Source organism: Anastrepha ludens, chromosome 6 (assembly GCF_028408465.1).
Source record: "Anastrepha ludens isolate Willacy chromosome 6, idAnaLude1.1, whole genome shotgun sequence".
NCBI lineage: Eukaryota > Metazoa > Arthropoda > Insecta > Diptera > Tephritidae > Anastrepha > Anastrepha ludens.
In genome coordinates this window covers 103,086,547-103,104,728 of record NC_071502.1, presented here as the reverse complement: position 1 = coordinate 103,104,728, position 18,182 = coordinate 103,086,547, and the positions used below count along the sequence as shown (strand labels likewise).

The window sequence follows — 18,182 nt, the reverse complement described above, 5'->3', positions numbered from 1 at the left end:
TAATCGTCCAAATGTGCGTACAATCGGAAAAATTGTGCAAAAGCTTGAGCAAACCGGGTCTGTAGGAGATGTGAAAACACCAGTGCCTGCTCGTACAGCACGTACTGCTGAAAATATTGCAGCTGTTCGCGATAGTGTGGTTAAAGAGCCGTCCACCTCAACTCCTCGTCATGCCCAACAAATGCACCTCTCACGCTCGTCGTTGATGAGCATTATGCATAAAGACTTGCATTTACATGCTTTCAAGGTGCAATTGACTCAAGAACTAAAGCCTCTTGACCATTTCAAGCGCCGTCAATGGTCAGAATGGTGGCAGGAAATGGCAACAGTGAATGACCAATTTTCGAAGAAAATCATCTTCAGTGATGAGGCACATTTTCACCTCAGTGGATTGGTCAATAAGCAGAATTGCCGCATTTGGGCGAATGATAATCCAAGAGTGATTGCCGAAAAACCAATACACCCACAAAGAGTGACTGTTTGGTGGGGTTTATGGGCCGGCGGCATCATTGGGCCGTATTTTTTTCAAAATGAGGCCGGTCAGGCAGTTACTGTGAATAATGTTCACTATCGTGAGATGATAACGATCTTTTTTTAGCCCGAATTGGAAGATATAGATGTGCACGTTATGTGGTTTCAACAGGACGGTGCCACTTGTAACACAGCTAACGAAACAATGGCTCTTTTGCGCGAAATATTTCATGACCGAATAATCTCACTTCGCGGCGATGTCAGTTGGCCGCCAAGATCATGTGATTTGACACCGTTGGACTTCTTTCTTTGGGATTATTTGAAAGAAAAGGTGTACGTCGATAAGCAAGCAATAATTGAAAAGCTAAAGGCGGCACTTTAACGGCTCAGGAAATATTTTTTAGATTTTCGAGAAAAACCCCGACAAATAATTGTTAAAAAAATCGAAATTTTTGAAAAAAAAACTCCTTTAATCAGTCACGAATTTTTTAGGTTTTTCAAAAGCAGTATAAATTTTATTGAAATCTACCAAACGGTTTTTAAGTTACAGTGATCACCAGTTCAAAAAACATAGTTTTGAGAAAAGTGCATTTAAATGCTAGCTACTTGCTCTCGAACGCTTCGGAGCGCCCGAGCGCCCTTTGTTAATTGTTAAATAACTCGAGAAGTATTTGTCGGATTCACATCAAATTTTCACACAATGTTTTTAAGATATTATCCTTTAATAATAGGACTATGAATAAGTTCGTGCGGTTTTTTTTTCGAAATTTGAAACTTTATTGACGTAAAATGGTTACAAATTTAATATTCAAAATATTGTCCATCGCTTACTACTACTTTTTCCCATCTTTCTGGCAATTCACGGATTCCCTTTGTGAAAAATTCGGTCGGTTTTGCCGCAATCCACGAATCGATCCATTTTTTGACTTCATCGTAATTACGGAAGTGCTGGTCAGCCAGGCCATGTTGCATCGATCGGAAGAGATAGTAATCGGATGGCGCAAGGTCTGGACTATACGGCGGGTGGGGTAGGACATCCCATTTGAGCGTTTCTAAGTATGTTTTGACCACTTGTGCAACATGTGGCCGAGCATTGTCATGTTGCAAAATAACTTTGTCGTGTCTATCGGCGTATTGCGGCCGTTTTTCTCGCAGTGCTCGGCTCAAACGCATCAATTGTCGTCGGTAGACATCCCCCGTAATCGTTTCATTCGGTTTCAGTAGCTCATAATACACAACACCCAGCTGGTCCCACCAGATACACAGCATAACCTTCAGGCCATGAATATTCTGCGCCGACGTCGATGTTGAAGCATGGCCAGGGTATCCATACGTTGCCCGACGTTTTGGATTGTCGTAATGGACCCACTTTTCATCGCCAGTCACAATTCGATGCAAAAAACCCTTTCTTTTGTGCCGTTGAAGCAGTTGTTCGCATGCCATAAAACGGCGTTCAACGTCTCTTGGCTTCAATTCATACGGCACCCAATGGCCTACCTTTCGGATCATTCCCATGGCTTTTAAACGTTTGGAAATGGTTGATTGATCAACTCCCAAAGTTTTTGCAACCTCTTCTTGCGTTTGAGCCGGATCTTGATCGAGCAATTCCTCCAATTCGGTATCCATGAACTTTGGCGGCGCACCCTCGCGTTCTTCGTCTTCCAAGCCAAAATCACCACTTTTAAAGCGTGCAAACCACTTCTGGCACGTTCGCTCAGATAGAGCATGCTCACCATAAACTTCCACCAAGATACGATGACTTTCGGCTGCTTTTTTCTTCATATTAAAATAATGAAGAAGAATTCCCCGCAAAAACACATTATTTGGCACGAAATTCGACATTTTCAAGTGTGGTAAAAATATTGTTGTTTACGCTTCAAATAAAACTATAAAAAATATAAATAATATATAATAAAAAACTTATACTGACGTTTGTGCCTTACGACAGTAGCTCTCCAATGAATGTTTGGAAATGTGGATCGATGGAATAATAATCAAGTTACGCCATCTGTTGTAAAACCGCACGAACTTATTCATAGTCCTATTAAAAAAATCCAATTTTTTGAAAATTCGGACTACTCCTAACCTCTTAAACTATAAATGTATGTATGTATAAATGAAATATACAATAAATAAATTTAGAGATAAGTATTTGCTATTTTATTCCAGACGCATAAATAGAAACATATTTTATTTATTTCTTTATATATATTAAAATATAATTATAAATAATTTCATAACAGTAGTGAGGCAGCTAGCAGCTGGGGCTATCGGCCTTGCAGGAACATAAAAGATTATTAATAGTAGAAATGAGTGTGGCAGAGAACTGGTATCAGTTTAACCACAACAACATTCATTGCACAGAATTAATGTAATCGTGTATTACCCCTTTGGAGTTACTCCTACCGATCACAGACTTGACAGATGCAACACTTGAATTACATCACAGCAATAATGAGAACAGACTTGATGAAGACAAGTAGGAATATTCGGGGACAATTAGGCTTTGATGGCTATTAGATCTCATCAATTTTAATTTCTACTAAAGGTATTTGGAAGTTTTGTATTCCATTGTCTAATAATACCGATTGTTAAAATGTTGCATTCTAGAATTTTATTTTTTCGCACAGAAATGTAGTCAAATATTTTGAATCCATTGACGTAATACGCGGTATTATATTATTTTATTAAAAGCAACATCAATTTTGCGAGTAAAAATAAAGTTAAACGAGTACTCTAAGCTTTGAATAAAATATCATTGAATGAAAGTTGGCCTTAATCCAAATTACAGACTTTTTCCTTTTTATAAAAATTTACTATAGTATATGGTAGGAGGTGCAAAATTGCCAATTCAAGAAATAGCTTTTGATTTCAAAGTCAGGTTTTATTTCATTTCAAATCATTTATTTCAAGCCAAAAACATAATAAGTTATAGTTTTTAGAGACACCTTACAGCTAATATGAGCTTAAATAAATTACTAAAGATAATTAAATAAATAAAAACCAGAGTTCAAAAATTCATAAAATTCCTTCTTGGACACCGAAGCGAATTCCTTCTTGGACACCGAACGGTCAAGCGAAATAAAACTCGAGATCTCATCAAATTCTTTAAGTGCGCGGCAATAGCAGCATTACGCGCGTTATTCGTGTTAAGCCATTTAAGATGAGGTGTTATGCAGAGTTCTAGTAGAAAAATGAAAGTGAATGCTCCGTAACAGAGATGAATAATCAATTTCTCCTTTAATTCACTAAAACCCAAAACCAATGTGAGTGTAGACCTCCCACTCTCTGAAAACTTTAAACTAAGTGAATTCAAACGGGAATCATAGGAAGAGATAGGATTGGAGAATTTTAACGAACTGGCAGCATATCTAAGAAACGCCTTCTGAACGCATTAAATTCTTTTAAATGCAATGGAGACAAGGTCTCCAGATAAATGATGTATGTATAGTCTAGAACGAAATGAGCAGAGCAGAAGAGCTAATAGGTCATACAAACCCCAAGATAGAGTAAGAAGTACTCGTAGATACACCAAAGTTATGGTGGCTTTTGAGAGAAAAAAGGGGGGTCAAAAATCGTGCCTAGATCTTTGAACTCATGATTGATAGAAAATATTAGCAATACTATACGATGATTGATAGAAATTATGCGGTTTGACGAAAGTAACATGAAAATATTTATTAATATTTTAAAAGATGCTAGAGTTACTGCACCAACCGAGGAGCGCATTAGTATCCGATTGCTACCTAATAACATCCTCTGTATCAAGGATGACCAAGGATATCAACTTAGATAAATCCTTCGTCACAGTACTTCCTTCCAATGAGGAATGGTATAATGGAATTATTGTTAAGAAAAATTATGTAAACATCTATACAGATAGCTCAAAACTAGACAACAGAGTAGGTGGAGGGATTTACTCCGATAAACTCGGAGTTAGCCAATCTTTTCGCCTACCTGATCATTGCAGTGCAAGCAGCAATAGAATCTAAAACACACTCGTCAAAAACAGTCATAGAACAGCTTGTTAAGATTTAACAGAAAAACTATAAGTAAAATGATAGGGGTATTAACTGGTCATTAGGACTCCTGTACTCAGGGCCGTGGAGAGAGTATTCGGGCCCCGGGGGAAACTTGAGATGCGGGCCCCTTCAAAATGTTTTTATTTATCAAAATATAACATTTAAACATTGAAAAACTCATTGATAAAATTTTTGATAGAATTAATTATGAAATATTGATTAAAATGAGTTTTAGAAAACTCTTCAGCAGATCTGAAATAAAAAACGCAGCTGAAAAAAGTTAAAATTTATTATTCATTTTGTGAGCCTTACAAATATTTGAAAATGACTGCTTTTCTTGCTTTAGCTGAGCTTATAATATCATCGAAGTCGAGTTTCCTTGCTAACTCAGAATCCAAATACAAAGTTGCCAATCCTGTTACTCGACTCTGAGTTGAACAAGAACGATGGTAGTCTTTGATCCTTGATAAAGCGCTGAACGATCTTTCGGCGCCGGCAACCGATACTGGCAGGGTGCAGAATATTCGCAAAGCAATGCAGATGTTCGGAAACAGAGTATCCAAGTTTTTAGCTGTGATGGCATTCAACAAGTCGAACGGAGGCATACAACATTCCGAATTTCCAGTAAAATTCGCCTTGTACACACTCTTCAAGTGACACATCTCAATTGAGATTTCTTCCGACACATCAGAAGGGTATTTTTTAACAAAATTAAGAGCAGCTGTCTGAAGTTCTGCTTTTTCAATTTTAGGAAATAGCCACAGAAATGAAAAATCAAAAATTTCTAGTCTATAAAAAGTATTATTGCTATCCCTACATTTAATTCTTTATCAGCGTAAGGACAAATTGCTTTAAAGAATAACTACGTTTCAAATTGGTCTTCATTTAAAATACAACTATCTAAATTTAATCTAATCATCACTATAATTATATTATTAATTACCTTAAAAATCAGTAGCATAAAATGTTCCATTTTAATAAGAGCTCAATAATATACATATCGATTTCGTCTAAATACAGAAGAAGAGGAAACAGTCAGACATCTTTTATGAGTGTGAAAGCTTAGCGACAAGGAGGCTCCGCACTCTTTACATGGTATTTTTAGCTGATGTAGCGGACATAGCGCATCTAAAACTAATGAAGCTTTGCTCGTTTATTAAAGCTACCGGATCGCTTGAAAAGGAACTCATAGGATGGACCTATTAAAGGTCTAAGTGTGCCATTGCGACAGCCATCTCACCTACCTACCTACCTAAATGTGCAAAAAAAATTTACATTATTTATATTACCGTTAGATGACTCAACTCAAATACTTTCCCATACTGATGGCCACATTTTAAAATTAGAGTATGTTTCCAGTGTTTTAAATTCACTCTAATGTTTTTTGAGGCAACGAAAAATTTAAAGCCTTCATCATAGATGTTCGTAAATTTAGCTTACATAAGTAAATACGATTAAAAAGATATATTAATCCAATCTATTAACTAGCTCCTGCTTTAGGAATTTTTTATTCGGTTCGGATTGATCAAAGTATGCGCAATACCTTTGACCTTAATTTTTAGCAAACATTTTTTTTAATATCTTCACATGGTAAGAAAAATTCGTCCAGTTTTCAGCAAAAAACCAAAAGCTAAGAAAATTAGTGAATTTTTATATTCCGAAAGTAATTTCGGCAACCCGGATTTACATTAAAAATATCCCGAAATTTCAGCGCTAATGTTGGCATCCCTATTCATATAATTTACATATATACACATGTGCATGATTATATATATCTATACGGTTTATCTACTGTTGTACGCGGACAATTTTCGTAACGCATAAAGGAAGCACTGGCTTGATTTATGTAGATGCGATATTAATGAGACCGCAATATTTGCAATGCCATCAACTGGAGGAAATCAAACAAAAGCATTGAACGTGCAGGTATATGAAATTGTGGGTAGTTAAAACGCTCACAAGTAGCTTATGAAATAGTATGGGGACAATTGAATACTGCTCTTAAATAAATGTTGGTATATTTAAGCAAGAAATTTGCCATTAATAACAATTAATTACTAAATAGATAATTCATTTATCGGAAGGATGCTTCTCTTAATTCATGAAAAAAATTACAATTCATAGAAATCGATTGAATAAATTTTGTACAACGAATTCAGTTTCTGTCACTCGAAAATTTTAACTCAGAAGTTTTTATTTAATATCCCTTATTTTCGGTTGGCAACAATAAATTTTTTCTCAAATAAAACGGGGCGAAAAATTAGCTCTTAGTATTTGAAGGCTAGCCCCTTTTAGTATTTTGGAAAATTATGAAGGAAATTATGGTTTTTGGCTCAGGCAATAGTTATGACTACTAAAAAGCAAATCCTGTAGAGGAATATAAAATTTTTTTAAAAGATTAAATTCTCTATTTTGCAGCTGGGAGGTATTGAGAAATGAAGTTAAGCGCTTGTAAAACTACGTTTTGCAATATGGCCGACTGTTAACTCGAATACCATTGCATGAATTGAATTCACATTTTTCAAGTAGACATTTTATTTATACGGACATTTTATTTATTTAACTACCAGATAAAATGGGTCAATGACACTGCCAAAGCAGATTGCGAAATTTTTGCCGAAAATGAGGAAAACGAGAACTAATTTAGTTTTCATTAATTTCAATATATATATATATATTTTTTTTTTCGAATCTAAAAAAATGTTTTAAAAATTAAAAATAAAAATTTAATCGAAGTTTTCAATTTTTTCAACTCCTAAAATTACATATTTTAATATTAAACTCATAAAATTTAAAAAAATGTATATTGTATATACCTATTATTTTTTAAAATTAAAAAAAAGAACTAATTATCAAAAAAAATGCATAAATTAAATTTCAGTTTCTTGCTTTTCCCCCCGGGATACGTACAGACCTGGAAACCGCAGAGGTCATTTTTAGAAGAGAAGCATGTGTTAATACATTTTTTCGAATCTAAAGAGTTTTAAAAAATTAAATAAAACAGTTGTTAAGAATTTTCCTCGAAATTTTCTTAATTAAAAAAAAATTAATATTAATTACAAAAAAATTAATTTTGGAAAAATAAAGGGACTTTTTTTATACATTTTTTCGAAAGTTACAAGTTGTTTTAATTTTTTTTTTTTCAATATAAAATTTTTTTTTAACACATTGACTGCCACGTCGGCCATATATGTGTGACACTGTACTATGCGGTTTGCGCCACGTCGGACACATATGTCCGACACGACTATTATTCTCTCTCGCCATGTCACACAGCAACGATTGACGATAAATATGATTTTATTGCAATAATAAAATATATGGCTTCCCATGAAATTTCTGTTATAGTGGCTTCGGCGCAGCTCAAAAAACAATTGGAAAAAATTGGTTTGGAAAAAAAAATTAAATTCATTTTATTGCAGTAACAAAAAATTTGTTACATATTATTTTTACAAAGTAGTTATACAAATGAACCCATTAAACTTGTTTGTGGTGATTCCCAAAACATTCTAAACACAGGCTCTTGGGGTCAATCCGAGCAATACGTGTATACTCTTTTAGCCTTCTTTCTGGCGATCTCCCTTCCTTCCATTTGTTTTATTCTGGAATAACATAAAGTACATGTTCGACGTAATTTTGTATTACTTGCACTTAGTTTTATTTTTAAAATATGAATATTGGCTGATTTTGGCTTCATATGTTTTCCTGGCTTCTGCAAATTTAGAAGTGATGAAGTAATTTGTTCTCTAAACCATCGTATTTGTGCATTATTTTTTTTCGTAGCTTTCTTGTACACTACAAAAGCATTTACTACTGATAGTCAACGGATTCAAACATCAAAATACATTGTCGTCATATAACGTTGTTTGGTGTTTGTTTGTAAAAACAAGATACTCCCAATTGTTTTGTTTTTGCAAACCGAAGTAGAGCTTGTATGACGACGATGTATTTTGATGTTTAGCCAATGTTTTTGTCGTGCATATATGTCCGCCATGGCCCTGAGTTGAAAAAAGTCGGTAGGCGCCACGTCGAACATATGTGTGTGACATACTAATTAGTTAAAAACTGCCTGTTTCTAAGCAAAAAATATTACCTGCACTACCCTAAATTCCAATTTTGACGTCTCTGATGAGATTTAAAAAAAAAAATGCTGTGGCCTCAGAGCATCTTATTTGCTGAAAGTGCCTTGGCAGTCAATGTGTTAAATATTAAATAAAAAAAATTTCGAAATTTTTCAACTTTTTTAATTAAAAATAACTAATATTTTATTGTTCAATAAATTTATTTTAAAAAATCTTAATGGTTTTTTACTTAATTAGCAGTTTAAAAGTTTATAGTATATTTTCGAAAGTGGCATACTTCGAACATACATGGAAACCACATAGGGTAAGTCTGATATTTAGTTATGAAGCATGAGTTTTTTTTTAATTCTAAAGAGTTTATTAAGTAAAAAATAGTTACAAAATTTTTAAATTTTTTTAAATTAAAAATAATTTATATTATATGATATTTTAAATAAATTTAAATAAAAAACTGAATTGTTTTTACCTAATTAGCAGGGCTTACAAAATTTATTGCACATTTTAAAGAGTTGAATACTTCGAACAGACATGGAAACGGCACAGGGAAAGTCTCATATTTAGATTTGAAGCAGGAGTTAATTTTTTAAATCTAAAGGGTTTTAAAAAGTGAAAAAAAAGTTACGAAATTTGTTTAATTTTTTTTAATTAAAAATAATTAATATTTTATTAAAAAATGGAAATCATTAATTACTATTTTTTCGAAATTTTCGTATTTTAAACAGACATGGCATGAAGCATGTGGCATGTATTTTGTTTTCCGCATCTAAAAAGTGATATAATAAATTAAAAAAAAAATTTTAATTTCCTAATTTATAGTATATTTTATTGTTAAATAATTCAAATTCAAAAAATAATTATTATTTGAATTATTTTTTTCGAAAGCTGCATACTTTAAACAGAATTTATATGAACCAGGCGTTTTTTTTTTCTTTTTTCAAATCTAAAACCGGCTTTAAAAATTAAAATGTTAAATTTAAAATATTTTTTTAGTGCTTTGGACCGACATGGCATGAAGCATGTGTTAATATATTTTGTTTTTCGTATCTAAAAGGAGCTATAAAAAATTAAAAAACGATTAAAGAACGCTTTAAATTTTCGTAATTAAGAAAATCTAAATTTTTTTTAGTTCAAATATTAAAATTTAAAAAAATTTTTAAATAATTATTATTTTATAAAAAAAATATTAATTAATATATAGAGTTGTACTTTAAACTTTTTTTTTCAAATCTACAAAAGCTGTAAAAAAAATAACTGTAGAAAGAAATTTAAAATTTTCCTAATTAAAAAAAAAACTTAATATTTTATTGTTAAACAAATCAAGTTATAATTATTTGTAACTATTTTTCGAGAGTTGCTTTCTTTAAACAGAATTTATATGAAGCCTGCGTTTCTTTATCAAATCTAAAAAGTGATTTAAACGTTAAAAAAAAATTTTAAAAATTTTCGAGAGACAGATATGGTAATGAACATTTTTTTTTATAATTTTTTTTTTTTTTAATTAAATAGTTACAAATAAAAAATGTGTTTCCTTTGTTCTTTTATTTATTTATAAATCCTTTTTTGTAAAAAAAATTAAAAGAAATTTCAAATATTCCTAAAAAAAATTTATTATATTGTATTTTATTATTTTTATTTTTATTTTTCTCGAAAATTACGTAGTAGGCTACCTAGTCTTTTAAGTTCAATTTGTTAATTTTTTTTTTCTAATCCAACAAAGGCTTTAAAAATTAAAAAAGATCCAAGAAATTAAAATATTTTGAATGTAAAAACAAAATTAATAAAATTAAAAAAAAAGAATTAATTATGTTTTGTAATTTTTTCTAGAATTAGCATAGGCAGACTTGGTTTTTCATGTTCCAAAACTAAAAATAATATATTAAAAAAACTAAAATATTTTATTGTTAAATAAATTAAATTAAGAACAAGAAATGTAATCCTTTTTTTATTATTTTTTTAATAATTATCAGCACTTACATTTATTGTATATTTTCGAGAGTTGCGCACTTTGAACAAATCTGAAGGCCGCTAAGGGAAAGTCTTATTTTTCGGTATGAAGCACATGTGGATGTATGTGTTAATATGTGTGTATGAAAGACTTACTGACAACTGTAACTGTACTTCCTACTATATTCTACGAGTATTATTATTAATCTCGAAAGTTTGCATGCATTCATCATTTTTGTGCCAAGCATTTGCCTACACACACTCACACATATATCACGCCACAAGCACAAGGATAAATACCTGTTGGCTCTTGTGGTAAGCCACAAATACACAAAAGGCGCATTTAAGACTTTGGCCAAGATGCGACCGAGTCGTAAACAATAGTGCCAGCCACAGCTAAATTGCACAACAAATCTCACCATCCCTCATCACCTCTGTCCTACTCAGCTCACTTCGTCTGTGCTGCTGAAACTTAATGAAAAGCGAACAAATGAAGGGTTGTGAGTTACTTAAAAATGGAAAGTCGTGGTGGTAAATAGTTCTGTGTGGCTTTTTGTGTCTTTGTTTTCTATTTTATTTACATATTTCTTGGCACTTTCGCGTGGAACACTTGTGTTGCTATTTATTTGTTTCTTTTGTATTTTTTGCGGCATTGAAATTCATCTGTAAACGCAACATTTTACCGCATTGAGTGGCGTCAATGGCTAGCGGAAACGCAAAGGACTTAGTCAGGATCGGTTGAAGTAAACGTTGCAGTTGTCATTTATTCACAAAGGATGACACACACATATATGAATATGTGCATATCCATATTTGAGAATGTTAAGACTGAAGATTTCGAGGATGGTCGGTTAGAGTGCGGAAAGCAAATGTAGTATGCATTTTTTGTTTATACTCAAGGATTTCTTAAGTGGATTTTCGACATTGGAACTTATGAGAACGTCAAATTCGATGAAAATTCCCTCAAAATAAGATTTTTTTGTACCATATCGTAAGCGTTTTTCAGGTTTTATCATGCAATAGGAAACGCGTCGCCGGCAGCAAGTTGAAGGCTGTACACTTCCTCTAAACGAGCTGGATGAGACAATGTTAGACCACCACGCTGATGCAGCCAGTAGCGTGAACTGGATATTATTATTGAAGTGATTTCTAGACGCCGCTGAATTCTACTATCCGGTGGATGAACATCTCGCCACGAACTGCAGCGAGAATTTTAGAAACTTCAAGCAAGATCACCAGCACGACCAAAAACACCTTAAAGGGCCGGCTAGGAAAATTTACTACTCTTCGATGAGGCCGACATACATAAATAAGTCCCCAAATTCTCAATCAGCGCCTTCACGAGCTACTATGTATTTCGGGTAGATTAAAATTTACTACTTTCAATGTCATACAATAGTGGCAGAGCGAAGAAAGGATGTATCCCAATTAGGCTAACTCATATAGGAAAAAAAATCGATTGACGTGCTTCACTCAAACTTCACTAATAGAGTGTTTGATTGGGGCATAGTATAGAAGAGAAAGATTAGGTTGGTGAAACGTCTAAATTGTTGATCTTCTGTGCGTCTGTACTTGCTTCAGTCTGCAGTGTATTTTTTGTTTCTGAAGGTGCTGCGCTCAGTTTGTCTCTTTCCGCGAATATGACCTTCATACAGATGGCATCCCTTGACGATGTGACTAATTGCATTTACATATCCAGTTCATGGGTGTCCGGTCGCAGAGTTTTCGAAAGCAACTAAGAATGCGCTCGTTAGATTACAGAAGCAGCTTCTTTCTAGAAGGAACTAAGAGGATTTAAAGTAATTTTGGAGAATTCCACTGCTCTCTACATCGATTGTACCAAAATGGGCAGTGGCATAAGGACAAAGGTGTTTCTTGAAGAACTCGATGTCTCTCTTTTGTTTAGGCAACCTAATTTTGCTAGCACTTTCCCAAGAGGATATACTAGGGATTAAAAGGGTATGTTAAGTGTTCTGAATCAACTATGAAACCTTGCTTCGCATTGCCTTATAATAGACACCCAGCAGTAAAAAGCTTTTAAAAGTAGATTCATTATCAAGTCCAAGTAGTTTGACGAAGTAAATGTATCAAAGCCGTAGCCGAATAGGTTCAGCGAGAAAGTAGGTTTGAATCAAGGAATTCAGAGAGAAAGTAGATTAGAATCGCGGTGAAACACAAAAATTAAGAAAACGTTTTTTTCTAATAGCGGTCGCCCTTCGTCAGACAATGGCAAACCTCCGAGTGTATTTCTGAACTGGAAAAACTCCTCATAAAAAATATCTGCCGTTCGGAGTCGGCTTGAAACTGTAGGCCCCTCCCTTCGAGGCACGCCACAAATAGGAGCAGGAGCTCGGTCAAACACCCAAAAAAGGTATACTAATAATCAAGTCATTAACGCCAACAGGTCACTAGATTGATAGCAAAGTGGGGAGCCCGCGAAGCAGTTGAACCACTAAGTACAACTAACTATAACAATACTAGAACTAGATTTCATCTGCAATACTGATGATTAAGCTAAAAATCAAACTTCTGCAAAGCCGATCCAAATAAGCAGAAAATATTAGAATCGGCGTTGTACTCCCTGGAGGGACGGATTGGATTTTTCAGAAGATCGGGATGGGATAGGAATGGAAAAAATCTTTCCCTGCCACCACAATGGGCCTCTGTGAGTATCGTCTGAAGTCTTTTTATGAACCGACAGTCTTTCTTAAACTACGTTTTTTAGTGATGAAATAAATATTAGTTCATCCAGTCCATCATATTACAAGTAACCTGTTATAATCCAATTTTTAATGAAATCTGGCAACGGTAAAGACTGGATAAGTCTGGTAGTCACTAGTTATGAAACCTGGATACTTGATTATGACCACGAAAACCGTAATCAAAGTTAGCAGTGGATTGAAGTGGCCGAAAATTACTGGATCTTGCACCACGACAATACATTGGCCATACCTCGTGAGATTCTTTCGAAAATGTAGGTGTGAGAAGAAGATGATTGTGAAGGACGATAATAAAATTGGATTTCTAATCTTCTTGCCATTCAAGAACAGGCATTACATCCATTGAAAACAACCGGTTTGTGCGGCCTATGGGGCGCATTGGCCCATATTTCTTCAAAAACGAGGGTGGTGCTAATGTAATAGTGAATGGCAAACGCTATCGCGCCATAAAAAACGATTTTTTGATGCCGAAAATTGAAGCCCGTGATCTCCACAACATTTGGTTCCAACAAGACGGGGCTACTTGCCATGCAGTCTGTGACACAATGGACTTACTGCGTCGTCGTTTCTCTCATCTCGGACCCTTTGAACTTTTATTTGTGGGGGAATGTAAAGTCTGAATGCTTCGAGGATAAAGTAGCTTCGATTGAGGCATTGGAAGCTAAAATTACTAAAGTTATTCACAAGATACCGACCGAAGTCCTTCAGCGAGTCATTCAAAAATGGTGTTTACGAATGCCCGAATTACGGCGCAGTGGCGGCCACAGCATTTGAAAGGGACTACACACAAATATGATAATAAAGATTGCCCAATCAATTTGAATTTTCGTTTTTTTTATTAAAATTTAAAATTCGATAGCTCTAAATTGATCAGCCTTTACTAACTCACTAACAAACACATATTTAAAATATTTCAACTAAATACCACACTCACCTTTCGTATTCGTCTGAATTGATGACATGGGTATGGCTACACAGTTTGGCGGCGCCCCCTTCGACGTCGACGTTCGTCTCTGCACTTGCATCTTCTCATCGGGCGGTTCGTTGCGCGGGCACAGGGTGTAGGCGACCTTACTACCACGTCCAGGTGTTGGACTGATACGCGAGTGTCGTCCACCAGCACTCACCGCCGTTGCAGCTGCAGCTGCTATGCGTTCACCCATCTCGGCGGATTATAGCAAACACACGAACGGGTCTATTTTGGTCTACGCACAGCACCAAATGGAATTATTTGTGCCACATATACAACTATGTGGATGCTGCGTAATTCCATAGCCATACGCGTTCATGCCACACTTACTTACACATTTTATTTATACAACACATAGCCACAAACACAATGGCAGCACGTTTTTAGGCGCGTTCACTCATTTCTGCAGTTGCTCTCGTTGTTTAATAAATAAGCCGCTTATTAATACTCGACCTATTGAGAGTGCATAAAAATATACACATAGTAGAAAAAGTCTGCGTTCACCTATGCAAATATTCTTTGCATTAGAAAAAGTTCAAAACAATAAATATTTCAGAAATTTTTTTTAATGAGTTTTATTTAGTTCACTTAAACGTAACCGCTACCAATAACTAAATCAAATTTAAAATGAGATCACATAAAATTAAAAAGCCATTCAAACTAAACGGAAAAAGTTTGCGTTCACTTCAGTAATAATAAAATAAAAGGCTTAAGATCATAGAAATGTTTTAAAATTAATAGCTAGTTGGATATCCACGCATTTTTATGACTTCCAGAAGGCGTCTTTTCATTGATCCAACTAGTTTGGCTCTTATTTCTGGACTTATGGCTTCCCATTCCTCTTTAAGCGCGTTCTTAAGCATTTCCTTGCTAGTTATTGTACGCTCTCGTGTTTTTTTTTTTCTAGAACGTCCCATAAGTGCTCAATGAGGTTAAGGTCAGGTGATTGTGGGGGTGTGCGAAGTTGTTTTGGAACATTATACAACAACCACAACCTAACAATCTCTGCTGTGTGTTTCGGGTCGTTGTCCTGTTGGAAAACAAATCTTTCACCGAGTCCCAGTTTGATTGCACTTTCTTTCAAATTCGTTTTTAAAATATCGCGATATAATTATGTCTGTTCATTATCGACTCAATAAACTGTATATTTCCAACGCCCGCTTTACCGTAGGTACCAGATTTTGCTTTCCAAGTGCCGTTCCGTTTTTCCTCCAAATAATCTTACGACCTTTTATCCCGAAAATGCAAAACTTGCTCTCATCTGAAAAAATCACACTATTCCAAAACTCTGGTGGCTTGTTTCCGTATTCCTTGGCGAAAGCCATCCGCTTAAGTCGATTTACTCGCGATATGAAGGGTTTTTTTCGGGCCACTCTGCCGTGAAATCCGATTCTTTTTAGAATTTTTCTTACTGTATCTGGATGTACGTTCTTTTGGTGTTTTACTTCTATGTCTTTTGAAATTTGGCTTGCTGTTAGTCGTGGATTAGACTTCACAAGAATAGTTATGTTGCGTTCTTCTCTTTCCGTCAGTTTTTTTGGACGCCCAGAACGAGACATAGCCTCCAAACAATTCGTTTGCTTGAAGTTGTTTATCACTCTTTGGACCGAGGAGTATTGCCTCCCAACAATTTTCGCGATTTCCCGATAGCTCTTACTATTTTGCCACAAACTTACAATGATTTTCCTTTCACCAATATCTATTTCTTTTCGCCTTTGGTCCATAGTAACAAAAAATGTATTTCTAATATCAATTTTTCCCTCTTTAGATTTGTTCTTAACCGCGTCAACTACATGAATGATTTAAAATTAAATTTAACGTAATTGCCATGCAAATAATCGTCACTATTCGAAATGAACGCACACTTTTTCTGCTCAACTTATTTAAGAAACTGTACTACAATCCCGTTATCTGAACACGACGCAGCTCAAACTCCAAAAAATTTTGTTCATACCCTCTACGAATAATTTTCTTTGAAATAAGTGAAAAGAAATAACTGAGAGTTTTAAGATAAACACGTTAAATTATTTTAATACTTTATAGCAGTGGGTGAACGCAGACTTTTTCTTCCATGTGTAAGTACAACTGCATTATGGGACGGAAGGTGCAGTTAGTGCAAGTGCAAAAATAAAATCGAAAAAAATTACAGCAGCAACAAAAAATATAATAGAAAGCAAAATCCTCAAGCAGTTATTATTTAATGACTGTGTTAAACGGCAGCCAAAGCGCAGTGGCTGATTGCTTGTTGGCTCGATGCCCAACAAGTCGACAATGCGATACGTTTTTTATCTTATTGCCCGACAGATCTTAAATGTTTTTAGTGGCGAATAAAAGAGGGCACAAGTTCAAAATAAAATTATTTTAAATTAGTCTGCATTATTCGCTTATGAAAATTATGCTTTGCATTATTATTATTGTAAACTTGAGGGTCGTCGGTCCAAACAAATAAAAAACTAGGACAGATGGACAATGAGCTTCTCTTCTTCTGGCACCACAAGTGATTAAAAATAAATAAACAATTGGCTATTAGGTTTTTGGCCAAGCTCCTCCAAATGGTGAGACCTACAGTTTTAAGCCGACTCCGAACAGCAGATATTTTATGAGGAGCTTTTTCATGGCAGAAATACACTCGAATGTTTGTCATTGCCTGCCGAGGGGCGACCACTATTAGAAAAAACGTTTTCTTTATTTTGGTGTTTCATGCAAGGAAATTCGACTACCATTCGGGGAGTCACGCACCAACACATTCGGCTACGACGGCCGCAAGTGATTACACACAAAAATAAAATGATTTATGGAAGCGAATAAAACTCATGTCATTTGCGTTAAATGTTCATTTGATTTCCTAAGTGCTCTTGAACCCATAAACTCGGCATCCTATGTGGACATTCCTTTATCCCCAAGCAAGCTCTGTATCTGATCGGTCTACAGCGCGCAGGCTAAAAATAGACAGAATGCGGAGCCTGCCTGCACAAATGAATGAGAACATAACTAGCTACCTAATCGCACTAGACTGATCTTCCATTGGTACAGTAGTTAGTATAATCATCGGACACTGCCTAATGAGAACACACGGAAGCGTATGGGGTCTAGTGTCTTCTGTCGCAGTAGAGGGTGTAACTACTGTCCGTCTCTTACCAGAACGCGACATCTTACTTCTTTGGATCTATGAGAGACTTAGAATCTATATCATCCACAATATTTCAACATTTATTGTTGTTTTAACACCATTTTTTATCATTTTTGCATGTTTGGAAAGCCTAACGCTTTCGCAATGATTTCCCGAAATTTATGGCTAATCGGGGCAAAATTGAGCCTGTTATAAAAATTTTACTGAAAAGTTAAAGTAGTAAAAGAAGAATCACCATACTGGTAATTAGAGGAGCAGATTTGAACCCAAATAAGTGGTATCACAATGCGGCTTCAGGCTTAAATGGTTCCCTACACATCTTCGTGGAGAGTGGCTACCACTGTAACCTAACCTAACCCAACCTAGGTTCACGAATAGTGTGGGAGATGGAGCCTTCCAAGCATATTTAGTTTTCACTTTGTCTTCAAAGAACGGAAAAAAATTTCGAATAACTTGCCATATCTCAAAAACTGTTAATTTGCAGACGCATATTTACTATTTGCTTATTTGGGTCTGTACTATTATCTCTTCAAATATCTTACATTATGATGTTAAATCCTGCATAATTGGAGCAACTTTTTAGGAAAAAAATATTTTCGAAGTTAATTGCGCTAAGCTCAATCAATATTTACAGGGCAATGGAAAGAACAGAAGCAAAAGCCAAGAGGATGAATATGAGTTTGGGGAAAAATAAATCCATTATCCAATCGGTAGATGGTTGTAGTATTCGATATCTCGCAAAGTATCGATCAAGCAATTTAAAGTTTATGCTCGTTGTCAAGGCATCATTTCACACTAAAAAAATATTTTGCTCTTTTCATATTTGTTCCATTCAGTGGTGAC

General features: G+C 34.8%; 1 protein-coding gene across 1 annotated transcript in view; it reads right to left on the bottom strand.

Annotated features, from left to right (window-relative positions):
- LOC128868373 (uncharacterized) overlaps positions 1–14,662 on the bottom strand; it is a 68,440-nt gene extending 53,778 nt beyond the window's left edge. The window contains exon 1 of the mRNA XM_054110393.1: positions 14,174–14,662. Within this exon, the coding sequence (XP_053966368.1) occupies positions 14,174–14,402 (229 nt within the window). The 5' untranslated portion in view covers positions 14,403–14,662. The remainder of the gene's footprint in view (positions 1–14,173) is intronic.
- Between the last annotated feature and the right edge of the window lie 3,520 nt (positions 14,663–18,182).